The following is a 14,589-nucleotide window of genomic DNA, read 5'->3' on the forward strand; positions in this document are numbered from 1 at the left end:
CTCCCGCAGGGTGTGCCGGCCACGGGAGCGACCGAGACCGGGCCGGATCCGGCGCCGACGCCGACGCCAGGGGAACTGCCCCTCCAGCCCGCTCTGGCGGCCATGGAGAGCGAGCAGCAGACCATGCTGGACGGACAACATCGCTGCATGGAGATGATGGGCCGCGAGGCGCCTCGCAATAGAACCGGTAAGATTCCGGAAAACAGCATTTGGCAGTGTTTGTTTGTGTGTGTGTGTGTGTGTGTGTGTGCGTGCGTGCGTATGTTTGTGCGCGCACGTACAGTGCGTATTTGTGTGTGTGTGTGTGTGTGTGTCTGTCATTGAGAAGAGGGTTGAGCATTTTATCCTTTTTTGGGTGTGTGTGTACAGTATGTGTCATTGAGAAGAGGGTTGAGCATTTTATCTTTTTTGTGTGTGTGTGTGTGTGTGCCTGTCATTGAGAAGAGGGTTGAGACTTTTATTACTTTTTGGCAGCGGAAAAGCACACGGTGCAACAGCGGCCCTGCCGCTTTGATCTCTCACAGTGTCGGACATCCTCGCACCCACTCTCGCAGCTGAAAGCTGTGCGGAGGCACCCTCTTAAAAAAAAGAAACTCCCGGTTACTCGCAGTCATTCAGTGATAAAACGCTGCACAGTGGAAACATTTATTTTACAACGCACAGGAAAAGAGCAGCGTTAGCCATTGTATCCGGTTCTGCTTGAGCCAAAGGTCAAGTGGCCATTTTCAGACAGTTGTCTCCTCTGCGAGTGAACTGTCATGTCGCTCTCTCTGCTCTGTAGCTGTTTGGGTATCAGGTTTTGTTTGTATGATAATGAAATAATATAAACCTGACTGCTTCTCTCTAATCTCTCTATCTCTCTCTATCTCTCTCCGGTGACACACTGTTTGAATGGATCCAGGGACTTATTGTAATCGAACCTGGGATGGCTTGCTGTGCTGGGATGAGACACCTGCGGGGACTTTTGCCACCCTCAGCTGCCCTGACTACCCGGGCCTTGACACCTCAGGTACGCTCCTTTGCCACATCCAGGGAAACTTGTCCAATCCCTCAAAAGAAAGGCCCCAACATAGGCAACGATAATGCAGTATTATCTAGAAAAGCACTCCGAGAGCGCTGACCTATCTGCCAAGCAAGAACATAACCGCCTCGTGGATCCAGACGGTGATCACTCCCAAAATTCAATTGGTTCTTCCTTGGGTCATTTTAGACCTTTCCTGAAAATGTCATAGAAATCCATCCATCTTATCTTGCTAACAAACAGACAGACAAACAAACAAGCAAACAAACAAACAAACAAACATACAAACAAACCCCTGATGAAAACATAACCTCCTTGGCGGAGGTAACAATAAGGGCTACGTCACACAGGAGCTATGCATGGAGAGGTCTGTGAGCCAGGGCCGGGTTTCCCAGATTCATCAAGAAGCTCTTAAGTGCTAGGAACTTCTTAGGAGCGTTCTTAGAACGTTCTTAGAGCGCTCCTAAGAAGTTCTTAGCACTCAAGAGCTTCTTAACGAATCTGGGAAACCCGGCCCAGGCCTCCCTCACTGGTACGATTACTTCCATGTGTGGGTTTGTCTCAAGGTCTCCTCTTCGGACCTTATCCATGAGGATGTATTCATGGTTGAGCGCTATCAATGTTTATGAGCACAATGAAAGTGAAGCGAGGGAGAAGCTATTTTGTTTTGTCCTTTCTGTGTGCTTGCTCGCTCACTCGCTCGCTCTCCTTCTCTGAGCTTCTGGGAAAGCTCAGTCCGACTTTATTTGGAGACTCCAAACAATTTATTAGCTGAAGGCAGAGAGTGAACAGCTGTGTAAGGGAGAACTATGAAAATGGGAACATCCTTAACTCAACTCTCTCTATTGCTCCCACCCCACTCTGTTTCTCTCTCTCTCTCTCTCTCTCTCTCTCTCTCTCTTTCTCGTTCCCTCTTTCTTTCTCTCTCTGTTTCTTGTTCTTTCTCAACACTACTTCCACAATCTGGTCCAATGGTACGAGCGGGCATGTTGGAAAAAATTAGGTCATGCTGTTCACTTCATAAATTAACTAATTAAGTTGGAGTTTTGTTTGTCATATGATTCTGTAAAATATATTAGATAAGACCGTGAGATAGGAAGCAGGCAGGAACCATAACAGTACCTTTTGTTTTCAACTGTCTTTTTACAATGACGTGCACATCAATATGCACTCTACCCTATTGTGTTATATTTCATTGTGTTAAATTCACGGATTAACATTGTAATGATGTGCTTTCTTGCAGAGAAAGTTGCCAAATACTGTGATGAATCTGGCTATTGGTTCCAAAGTCCTTCTGTCAATAGGACCTGGCTTCATTGTCTCTATCCAAAAGTACAGCAGGTAAATGTAGTAATTTTAAAGTCATAGATTATTTGGTTTCAGAATTAACTGGTTGTGGTCACTCTCCCTGTGTCTAAGCTGCTTTCATTGGCCCATAAATTGCAACAGAGCACCCTTGGTTCACTGGAGCCCAACCCAAATGCCAGGGAGGAAAGGAAAAAAATTATGGAGGGCCAGTACAAATGCTTTAAGAAGATGAACAAGGATCGGCCGTACAACAAGACAGGTATCAGTCCCACTCTCACACAGCACACAGCAGCTGATAAAGTGTCTACAGCTGAAGCTCCCAGTAGAGGTGGAAAATCCTGGCTTCAGGAAGTAAAGATCCAGGAGAGCTGTGGAGCAAGCGGCAGGACTGTATATGGTGCCAAATGTCTGCAGTTCCGGTTGACAATCATTCTTCCAATCCTAGGAGTGGGATTGGGAAATGATCGCCGACCGGAATTGCGGGCGTTTTATCTCTCTCTCCCATTTCTTTCCTGTCACTTCCAACTTTCCAGTCTGCATCGAGGCCAAAAAAGTCCCCAAAAAATATAAACCTTACCATGTTCTGCTCCTACAGGTAGTTTCACTAATTGCCTCATCTAGCCGACTGAAGAGGTGTGATAATTAAAATCAGTATTAGAAATGCAAATGCAAAAGCGGGTCTTTTACTCTCTCTTTTTCTCTATTTCTATTTGTAATATTTCTGTTTCCACTTGTTTTCCCGGCATGTGGTATGCTTGGTGCTTGGCTGTTACAAAATGTGGTTGTGGCAGAGAAAATGGTAAAGACTTGTTGGTTCCGGTTTAGGACTGTACTGCAACCGGACTTGGGACGGGTGGATGTGCTGGGACGATACGCCAGCTGGTACCTTAGTCTCCCAGTACTGCCCCGACTACTTCCGAGACTTTGATCAGACTGGTAAGAGCTATTGGTTGGTCTCATAGTTTATCAGACCTACTGTAGTTTGTTTGTTCCTGTTTAATTATATACTGTAGGTCAGTGGTTCTCAAACTGTGGTACGGGTACCACTGGTGGTACGTGGACTCTCTGTTGTGGTACTCTGGTAGTCCCAAAGATGTTTTATTTCATGAAGGCAAAATAATCACTTTGAATTATATAAAAAATATATAATGAAAAATCGTTAAATTTAAACTAGGTTTTTTTTATCTTTCTTGAAAAAAACATACAAAGCAAAACAGTATGTGCAATGTAAAATATATTCAAATTGGCCTACACTACTGTATTTCAATGCTGGTCATAATGGTGATACTTGGAGAGTGAAATGTTCTCTGAGGTGGTACTCATTGTGAAAACCACTGATATAGGTAGAACCACTGATAAAGAAGTGTTTTTATCTCCTATCTTGGGTCAGTAGCTGTTTAACATTTGTCTCGTAGAAGGGCAAGCAATTTCTATACAGTTTTATGAACATGACATTTGCATACAATGCAGGTAATGCTGGAGACTAGACTGTAGACTAATCTTATAGAGCTTTCTAGATGTAATATTTAATTAAATGTAATTCTCTCTAACCTTGGTGAAGTGGAATAATTTACTCACACATGTCTGTATTGCCAGGAGACATAGCCCTGCTTTCTTGAGTTTTAAGTTTTAATTAAAGCTCATATAGCAGAGTGGGTGCTCCATCTCCGCCCGCCCCTACCGTACTCCAAATCAAATACTGTGAGAGAAAAAAATAATAATTAAGAGTTTAAAAAATCCAATCCTCTGTTTGCCTTGCTACTGTAGAAAAGGTCACCAAATATTGCGACGAGCATGGGAATTGGTTCCGGCACCCCGACACAAACAGGAGCTGGTCCAACTACACGCTGTGCACGGCGTTCACGTACAGCAAAGTCAGGGTAAGTGGCGGCCATGTTGCTTTTGCTCTCCTCTCTGTTTTGTCTTCTTTTCCTGGTTGCAGAACGCCGAACAAAGAACAGCGTTCTAAATTGAAACGCGGAGAAACCACGGGCGACGGAGGCAAACAACTTTGTGTTCCTCCGAGCCTCTATAAAAAGCCGTGGTAATGGGAAAAGATGTGCTGCCGTTGCCGCTCTGTGTGTGTGTGTGTGTGTGTGTGTGTGTGTGCGTGTGTGTGTGTGTGTGTGCGTGTGCGTGTGCGTGTGTGTCTGTGTGTGCGTGTGTGTGTGTGTGTGTGTCTTGACGAGAATGGGTACGGCGAGGAGGACACAAGACAGAAAGATGACACAGGAGATAGAGCTGAAAGCACTCCACATCAGCGTGACAGAGCATTAGCAGTGCTCCCTGTGTGACTGACAGGACATCTCAGAGATTCAGACACAGGGATCAATAACATATTGACTGAGCTCTTCCCATGGCCTACTGCACGTTCATGATGAGATACAGGAGTGCTTGAATATTTTATCGATAAAGCATTCATTTAGAGGGCATCCTCATGTGGATATTTGATAGCGTACTACAGTAGGTGGTTGTGGGAACACAGAATGAATGTCATGGTATTGCCTCAGTAATCAATCTAGAATTTGATACAATAAATATTTTATGTTGAATACAAGCACTCAATTTGGCAATGAGACCCATGACAGTCAACTCTGTGTGCATAGCACCTGAAAGAGGTTGCATGACATTTGACAAGATTTAGTACCACTTAATAATCTTATTGCTCAATTGAGTGCAGCACCGGATTGATAAATGACTGTAACATGCTTATTACATGCTTGTACTTGTAAATTGTGCTTGTAATTACACTGTAATAGTGGTACATTCATTTATAAAACCCTCATTAGAGATTTTTTGTTGTTGTTTGTTCTTTGAAAACTATGATCTATTTATGTCTCATCCTTTGAAACAGTTTCATGCCCAGACGACTTCTGTAGTGTGCTTTCTCTTACTTTGTCAATGACAATAGTAGACTGTTATATCATCACCAAGAATTCTCCATTTTAAAATCCCACAGCGCCCATATTGAAGCTTGTTCCTTAATTACCAGTCTGTCTGCCTACAGAGATCTGTCTTGTCTGGGTCTGATCTGTCAGAAAAAAGTCAGTGTATCATCGAGAGAAGCAGGGATTCGATTTCCATCAGTTTCTCTTTTAATGAGGCATAGACTGTGAGTTTATGTTTTTAAACTTGAAAGCCCTTTTCAACACAGATGTGACTACTTTTCCTAATCAAGTGGATATATTATCTACAGTAATTCTATTCATTCATAATTTGTGATAAGTTGATAACACATGGCAAGCAGCTGGGAATGTACAGCTGTTAAGGCAGCCTGTTTGCATTTGATCACTGTTCACTTTTGCGTAGGTCTACAATGAAATCTTTCCGCCAGTGCAGCTTACATTTGCATTTAGAAACTGAACGCCAATGCGGCAACAAGCACAGTTGATTGGAGAACATCAACATGTCTAATCTCACTAAAATCACCCAGTATAGCCCTGTGAACATGTTATATCATTATGGTTAGTTACCACTACAGTTAGCTCACACAGCTAATTTGCCGCTATAACTTTGTTGGTTGACTGCGACACCACACACCAGGGACTAATTATCTTTGTTCGAGCCAAACGCCTTTTAGTCTTTTAAGTGCATCTCACACCTACAGCTTTCACAGGGCTCTGTCACAGTGGCTGTCAAAGTGTGCCTGTCCTCACTGACACATCAGATTTATTTTAGCAGAGATACTTTTCGACACAGAACTGTTAAACTGAGATAAAGTAAGATTCACTGAGTTAAAGAGAGCTGGAGGAGGTTATGTTATGCTATGAGCAATGTATGTTACGTGATGAATGTATGAGCTCTTATGCTATGTTTTTGTCATGTTTCTGTCATGTTTTGTTTATGTTTCTGTCATGACTACCTCCCTATTGTCTTCCTGTGATTGAAGTTTTTTTTAACTATTAGTTGTCCCTGCTGCCAAAGGGTGCAGAACCTTCTGCCTTGATGTGCAAATACCACTGATAAGAGCTTCTGACTCTGGCTCCAGTGCTGAGAATTCATGTTCTATTTCTGTTGTTCTGTTTTTCAGATGGTGTACGTCCTCTACTACATGGCTGTTGTTGGCCATTCCCTCTCCCTGGTGTCCCTCCTGATCTCCCTGTCCATATTTTTCTACTTCAGGTGAATGTTTATGTTTAATTTCCCCCCGAAACACGCAACGCTTCTCCACAGCTGCCGCTGAATTATGCAAAGGGACGACTCGCAAAGCCTCCACCTAGACCGATTTTTTTTTTTTTTGGTATTTCGGGTTTGTTCAGATCAGAAGTCATAAAAAAATGATAATGACCCGGTTTGTCTCATGCAACTTGCATTGCTCCGGCTGGCGACTTGAAGTTATCACCGTGATGACATCTCTCCTATCTCTCAATCTGTCTCTCTGGGCCCTAAATTCAACCGATGGCTGATGTGCTGTCTCTGTGAGGCAAAGGATGGGAAGGAAGAGGTGGGGGTAGGGGTGGGGGTGGGTGATGGCTGGGTGGTTGGCGGTGAACCATTTTATTCAAAGTGCAAAAGCTCCTGGCCCCAGCCAACTGGCGTCATGGTGTTGTGATTTACCGCTACGCATTAACTGTTGTCATTCATCACCCGAACCCAATTGAAATTGGATTGAAAAGATGGATCGACGTTTTGTTTGAGACGCCATTGGCAGTGACAAACACACACACGCACACATATACACACACACACACACACACAAACCTGTGGAGATATCCACGGAGTGGCAGAGAGAATTCTTTTTGTCAAGTTATGACTTCGACTGGAGGTGATTATTTCTGCACAGCCATCAGCCGCAATGATTTCCATTTCATGTCCTTGCCTGAGTGACTCAGTATGCATGTTGACGATGGAATGTATGCCGCGTTTTTGGTCAATAAAGTTTCTAATGGCAATGAGAGCTTCTATATCACTCCAATTTATAAACATCATTTATTCATTGTAGGCAAAGGAGACTGTGTCTGCATCTCAAACAGCATACTTCCGTCAGTACACTGCTAGTGTGTACTGAGCACTAACTTGCATATTGCCCACCTTTTGATCCCCATTTCTGCACTATATACTTAAAACTAAGTATTTGAAGTGTGCAAGTAGGCGGTTTGAGACACAGCCTGTATGCATTGCGTTTTAGTGTGCACATTTTCAGCTAGACTCCCTTAAAAGTATGTCAAACAGCATGTCACATTTTAGCCAGTTTCCCTGGCTTTCTAGGATTGCTCCAAGTTTGTCCATCTATCCTGTGTTTAGTAATCCTGCCTGTCCATGAGAATGACATTTGCTGCTGTGGTGGTAAGCGTGACTGCCTTGAAAGTGGTGCGGCTGACAGGTTTCGGTTTCCTCCATTTCATGCCAGCTTAGTTTTGCCTTTTCGAACGCCATCGACATCCCTCCACAGGCATACTTGGGAAGGCTTAAGGTATTTCCTGGCTCTAATGACTGAGAGAGATGGGAGATGGTTGAAAGGCCCGCTTTGCTACATAACTAGTACTCCCCGCCCTTTGATCACCATAACACATATTTATCTGATGGTGTTTCTAATTTCAGAAATGTGGAAAAGGGGAAGTAGAGAAATTGGGTTGTAAATAGCAGCTGCGGAGAGGCTTGTTTCGTGAAGGTCAGTCACTTCAAAGCTAATGAGGGTCTTGTTGGCGTAGTCAGACTCATCAGAAGTCTTGCTCTAATTCCTGAAGTCGGCACTTCAGAATGAGCCGGGGAGTGGGGGGCTGTCAAGCAGGTAGGCTAATTATAAAATATTCTGTGAGGCTGAAATATGATGCCTGTTTTTACCTAATTTAGTCTTACATGCATGTGTAGTATTACAAATTATTCTGCGTGTTTATTGTGTCTCAATTCGCCAAAACAAAGCTCTGATTAGGTCCACGTTTTTGTTGCGCTATATATTGATAGAACGTTCTCCTGGTACTAAAATGCGGTGGGTTGAGTAACAGCCGTGTTTGGGGGCCCTAAATCCGAGCAAAAGATTTTGTAATCAGCGGCCATTTTATAGCAACTCGTAAATATGCAACTTAGATGCATGATACAGGTGTAGCCTACACTAGCCGCCTAATCCAAAGGATGTGTAACATTAAACTCAGCCCATTTGTCAAATATTATTTTCCACTGATATTCAAGTCCAAAATGCGCAGTTGTGCAAAAAACAAGTCCTGCTTATAATTTCCAAACAGATTGCTAGGCAACAACTTTGGTCTCAGAAGTGCATACTTTTATGACAATGGCGTGATATCGAAGGCTTAGTATCCTTAATTGGCCAGGGTTTAAATTTGAGATCTAACCGTTTCCAGATGTGAAGTTTACTGAGGTATGAGACGGCATACAGCTGGGAGTTTCTCCCTTATTTATTGCACCAGTTAAACATGGCCAGAAAGATTCTCTTTAAGAATACTTCGGCCTGTGTTGGAGAAACAGTGCCTCTGTTTCAGACCGATTAATCTCTCCCCAAAGATATGTCTGCTTGAGAGTGCAAGTGCTGGGGTGTGGTGGTGAAAAGAACACATTATGATTTGGCAATCGGAGAACTAGTCTCGTTGGGTATATCAATTTTGGTGTGCAAATTCATTTAGGTGTTTTATTGTATTCCCTGAAGAAAATCACTTTGTGGTCATCTAGTCTATTGTACTCTGAAAGACTACCTAGATTACAAAGGTAACCAAAAACATTTGGGAATGTTCAAGAGTAACATGAGGGAAAAAAAATGTTTTGCTATGATTTGCATACATCCAAATTACACAGAACATTGGTTCCAAGCTCTCAATATTTAATCTTGTGTAGTTATGCATGCGAACATTACATACATATAATTTATTAATCATAAACTGCTTCTGATTTACTAATAGGATTTTTGACAATAGAGCTACTGTAAACGTGCTCCCATACAGTCTTCTTATGAAAGATTTATTTATTTCAACCCAACTTGAAGTTTAATACTTTGTCTGTAATCTCTCTCTAAACCCTCTAGTTTAGAATATGTCATTTTAGATGTACTGTAGATGTAATGTAACTTTACGAGAGTGTCTTTCCCTCTAAGAGAAAATGGTTCTTGCTCAAGGATCCCTCCTCTGTCATCTTTGTGAATCAGGTTTAGGGATATTGTTTAATGTCTCATCTCTTTCCTCGCTGGTCTGAGACGTTTGCGTCTGATAATGTCATTACAGCGGTTCGAGCCAGACTCATTCTGTCCATTTTGTTATTTATCGTTCTGTTTGCTTCGCCGAAGCCTCTCGAGTCGATGTGGAGTCTCGGGATGAGACGAGATACTATAAATTAATGGATTTTTATTGTCAGATGCAACAATCAATAACACTAATGTGACACAAAACATTTTGATTATCCACAGTGGTGAGGTCATCCATCGTTGAGAATTTATTTTCAGTAATGGTGAACTTTTCGTGTGCCACGTAGTGCAATCGATAAATATCTGAAAGGGTAACACAGTCCACATGCTGACCTATGATAGTATTTTGTCTTGATGATGTTTTCTTTTTAATTAGTTCAAGAGAGATGCAATGTTTGGTGTTCCCACGCTGCTATTTCCCACAGCCAAATAGATTCTTAGCGATCATCCGCAAAATTGCTCACTTAGCATTTACTTTGACACATCTGTAGTGTCAGGCACTGTCATGATGTCTCTCTCACACCTCATTTTCTTTCTCTTTCTTTCTCTCTCTCTCTCTCTCTCTCTCTCTCTCTCTCTCTCTCTCTCTCCCTCTCAGGAGTCTAAGCTGTCAGCGGATTACACTGCACAAGAACCTCTTCAGCTCATACGTGCTCAACTCCACCATCACCATCATCTATTTCATCTGCGTGGTCAACAATCCTAAAGTGATGGCGCAATATCCTGTGAGTTGCTCTTTTCCCAGAAATAACCCCATTTAACAAGTTACAAATGCGCTTTTCAATTTCTAACTATTGTCTAACCTCAATTTCTAACTCTATTCTAGCCTGTCATAGGAAATGCCCTTAGTAGGACAGCTTTCCCAGGGTATACTGTACAGTACAATTGAATTTGGTCAACAACTTTTCCTGTTGTGGTAGGACTGAAATGAGACCTATTAAGTGTTATAGCACTGAACAACACAATAACACTTCTATGAGCATGCAAAATTGAGACACTAATTGGGAAGGTCTAGATTTGTTTCGATTTAGGTTGATTTCATGCTGGTGACAGGCACAGCCATTAATGTTTTCTGTTTTGTAGAGTTATTTCAGATTTGTGGACAGTAAACATACACACATCTTTACATGCGTTTGAGACAAGGGTTCTCTCTTCTCCCTTCAAATACTGCTCTACAAAAGTTTTCATAATTCAGTATATAATAATATGTGTAACATATTTTGTGAATACTTTGCATTGAAAAGGAACACAACCAGGAACGAATTTTCTAATGAAACATTTGAATGGCATTAGAATTGCAGAAAATACTTTGGATTCAACAAATTGGCAAAGTATTAAATCTTCACAGACTTCAGGCATCTGAACATTTTGTTCAGCTTATCGCTCGATGTATTCGCTGCCCAAAACAAAAGGACTGCCCAAAGATTATTTAACGGTTGGACACTGATACGGGATGTGCGGCCCAGTTCTTCCTATGCTAGCTCAGTCAGGGCATTCCATGATAGACTACGCTCTTGCTCAGACTTAAGTTTCCACTCCTGATAGGATTTCCAAAGCTGGAAGGTGTGCTTGGGGTCCTGCTGTCAGGTTGGAAAGAGCAGCTGGACTGATACGCTGTGGTATCTATGCTGATGATATTCTCTAGAGGTGATACAGATCTCAAACCTTTTCCCGCTTCCTAAAATATCCCAAGATCAACACACACGCTCCATGCATCACAGTGGTTGGGTTATGGGTAAGTGGAGGGAATGGTACAGATGTCTAAAATCTCCTAGCCAGTTCAGTGGCCCGTGTAAAATTGCCTAACTGTAGCCAAACAATTAGATTGTATTTTTTATTTGCCAAATCCCATGTCAGATGCGATCACCACTTAAATCTATTAAGGGATTGTTTCCCATTTTCAATTTGAGCTCTGTGAACCATTTTCCAGAGGAGCACAATGAAACAGCATTAAAACAGTCAAAAACTAATCCACTTTCTAGCTGGAGTCATTACTATACTTTGTCATTCTGGCATTTTTTAATTCTCTTAATACTAGTAGTCATCATAAATGTATTCAGATGTGGAAACCTACATTTTTGAAAGATTGATTAACATTATCAACATTAACAAAGCTTGATTAACATTGATCTACTGCTAGATTTAATTATTGTATTGTTTTTGTTTGTATGTCGCCTTGGACAAAGGCGTCTGCTAAGCAACCATAACCATAACCATAACCATAACCATAACCATAACATTAATCAAGTATGCAGCCTTCACAGCTGATGAGCCGATAAGACGTACCAGTCTGATTTAAATGAAATATCATAATTATTATTTTACGCATTTTAGGCATTTACGATGTAACAGTGAGCTATACTGATATTATTTTAAAACTGCAGTCTCCAAACTATCACAGGACCTTGACAATATTTTATTCCAAGTACCATATGGTTTTGGAGGTGGAGAGGAACATTCCTCCAAGTCTGACGTGGAATTATAAATCTGTCAGAGTGGAATGTGAGTTTAACTACCTCAATTTGTCCTGATGCTTCCTTAAGCACATTGTCCAAAAATAAGCCTAAATTCTCAAATGAAATGGCTTGGAATTACAATTCTGATACGGTTGATGCACCTTTATATACTGTATATATTATTTGAGCTACCTCTTCGTTTGTTAAAGGCTGTGAGATTCTGCTTGCTATGCATTAACAATACCACTTTATTCACAATTATTTTAATTCCTTCTGTAGTCGTCTAAAGTGTGAATGAACAAAGCGAGGCGCATGAATAAGGGATGCTCTGCGGGAGCATCTGTGGTTATAATTAGATCGCTTGACGGCGCGCTACTCGGTAGCCATCGGAATAAAACAGGAACAGAAAACGAAATTCCAGTCGGATCTGATCCGTCATTCCTCTTCGGTCTCGAATACTGATACTGTCACGTTTCTCACCTCGCCTTAATCCCTCTGGCGCAGTCGGACCCCTGTCTTCGCTCAGATCCGTCATCCCGCGTTTGTGCGAGACGGCCGGAAAGGAATGACTGCAGTGGAAAATAATCAAATAGAGATGTATCAGCACGAACACTAGAAGTGGCCCCTGCCAGTGTATTTTCTCTCTTTCTCTGTGTGTGTGTGTGTGTGTGTGTGTGTGTTTTCTTTTATGTTATGGCCAAGCTACAGAAGACAAATTGCTTTTGGATGCCATAAATGGATTCCAAGAGCGAGTTAGCTGAAAAAGACTATGGCTGGTCTTTCATTAAGTTTGTTACATTTTCTTTTTCTACTACATATTTAGAAAAAAACTAAACCTGATATTAAAAATACTTGAGATGTGGAACCCACATTGTTAATCTTCGTTTTGAATAGTCCTAGTGAAAGTGAATAATGCACCTACTCATATGGTAATGTCGACTTGATCAACATTTTTACGAGTGCTGTTGCTTGTGTTTGCTACACGTGTTGTTTTAGGAAGCTGCACGCGCCCTCTCAGTTGGTGGTGGTCTGGTTCTGAGTCTGAGCCTTCCAGAGATTTATGGCTATGTGTCTGGTCTGCCCATCAGACTACTCCTCTATCTCCATCTCTCTCTCTCCCTCTCTCTGTCCCTCTCTCTCTCTCTCTCTCTCTCTATCTACCTCCCTCATCTTTCTCTCTCCTTCTCTGTCTCTTCCCCCCTTTTCTCTATCTGTGTGATTGAGCTTCTGGTGGATAGACATAAACACGTCCCTGAGACTGGGGTCAAGTCCAGGTGGAAGTGGAGTGTGTGATTTATGTGCTGAAGGCGTAAAATGAGGATTCTGTCGTCAGCTCGTCCTCGCGCCAGCAGAAACAATGTAGGCCATATATCTTATGTGGTACATTAAAGGTAATAAAAAGCATAGCATCTTCTCGATGCGCCCTCTGCCCAGCAACGCTTATGTACAGCGGAGATTAATGATGGTCATTTTTCTCTGACCAATTACATTTTGCGCGATCATGCATTGTGCTGCATTTGAAGTATTTAGGTGGATATAAGAATTGTTTATGGTGGGATACAGAAAGGGGGTTGCACAGAATCGATGTTGGACTTTTCATTTTCTTGTCCATATTGGATTGTTTGTTATTTAGAGGGCAGTTTGGTTAGCAGTGTTGTTGGACTTGAATGTCCAGATGGGGTTGTATGACGTCCAAACAGAATGTAGACACAGGTGCTCAACTGCTAATGAGTGTGTTTTACATCTCAGGTCTACAAAGATAAACATAAACAAAAAGAGTGATAAACATTTCACAAACAAATATCACATAAACAAAAGAGAACCAAATGTCTATTCTAGTTTGGAATAAACAAACAAGCATCCAAGTAAACTAAAGGGAGAAGGGGGGGGGGGCGGTGTTAATGGCTTGCTTATTAACCATATGGCGGAACAGTTTGCTAAATGAGTGATGGAACTCAGGGAGCCAGCGTAACCTGGCCCCAGGGACGATAGACTAACACCCTCCGCAGCAGCCCCTCATTAAATCTCCACACAGCCTCCCGACGAGCTGCTGCAGCAGCAGTGCCAGTGCCAGCCTCACACATCACACACCACACATCACACATCACACGCCACACACCACGAGAGGCCCAAGCCACAGCACACACACACACACACACACACACACACACACACACACACACACACACACATACACACACACACACACACACACACACACACACACACACACACACACACACACACACACACACACACACATACACACACACCACACACCACACACACACACACACACACACACACACACACACACACACAGCCACAGCCACACAACGGGGAGAAATATGTCTCTGCTGTATTGCTACATTTGAAATGCTCTTTAAGTTGTTTTTTTGGTGGTGGGGGGGGGGGGCCTTCAAGCCTTCACGTTTGATATGATAGTGAAGAGTGGCCAGGAAATGAGCGGAAATAGGGATGGGTGAACCCTGCCTGAACTTCCGGGGAATTTGAATTTCGCCCGGCAGCTCAGGCGGGAAACCAGCAGACCTCCTCTGTTTACTGCCAGAACTTTTGGCTCCAATCAGAAACTAGCTTATCCAAAAGACGCACCGGATCGTTGGTCTGATTGGTTGGAGGACTATCCAACTGTGTACGGAGTCATTTGAACGATG

At 42.5% G+C, this 14,589-nt stretch overlaps 1 protein-coding gene across 1 annotated transcript in view; it reads left to right on the top strand.

The window, feature by feature from the left end:
• Positions 1-2,281: 2,281 nt before the first annotated feature.
• Positions 2,282-14,589, top strand: part of calcr (calcitonin receptor) — a 22,808-nt gene continuing 10,500 nt past the window's right edge. Inside the window, exons 1-6 of the mRNA XM_062529564.1 lie at positions 2,282-2,362; positions 2,471-2,588; positions 3,155-3,265; positions 4,097-4,209; positions 6,360-6,451; positions 10,057-10,183. Of these exons, the coding sequence (XP_062385548.1) occupies positions 2,528-2,588; positions 3,155-3,265; positions 4,097-4,209; positions 6,360-6,451; positions 10,057-10,183 (504 nt within the window). The 5' untranslated portion in view covers positions 2,282-2,362; positions 2,471-2,527. The remainder of the gene's footprint in view (positions 2,363-2,470; positions 2,589-3,154; positions 3,266-4,096; positions 4,210-6,359; positions 6,452-10,056; positions 10,184-14,589) is intronic.

This window comes from Sardina pilchardus, chromosome 24 (genome assembly GCF_963854185.1).
Source record: "Sardina pilchardus chromosome 24, fSarPil1.1, whole genome shotgun sequence".
In the NCBI taxonomy this organism is placed as follows: Eukaryota; Metazoa; Chordata; class Actinopteri; order Clupeiformes; family Clupeidae; genus Sardina; species Sardina pilchardus.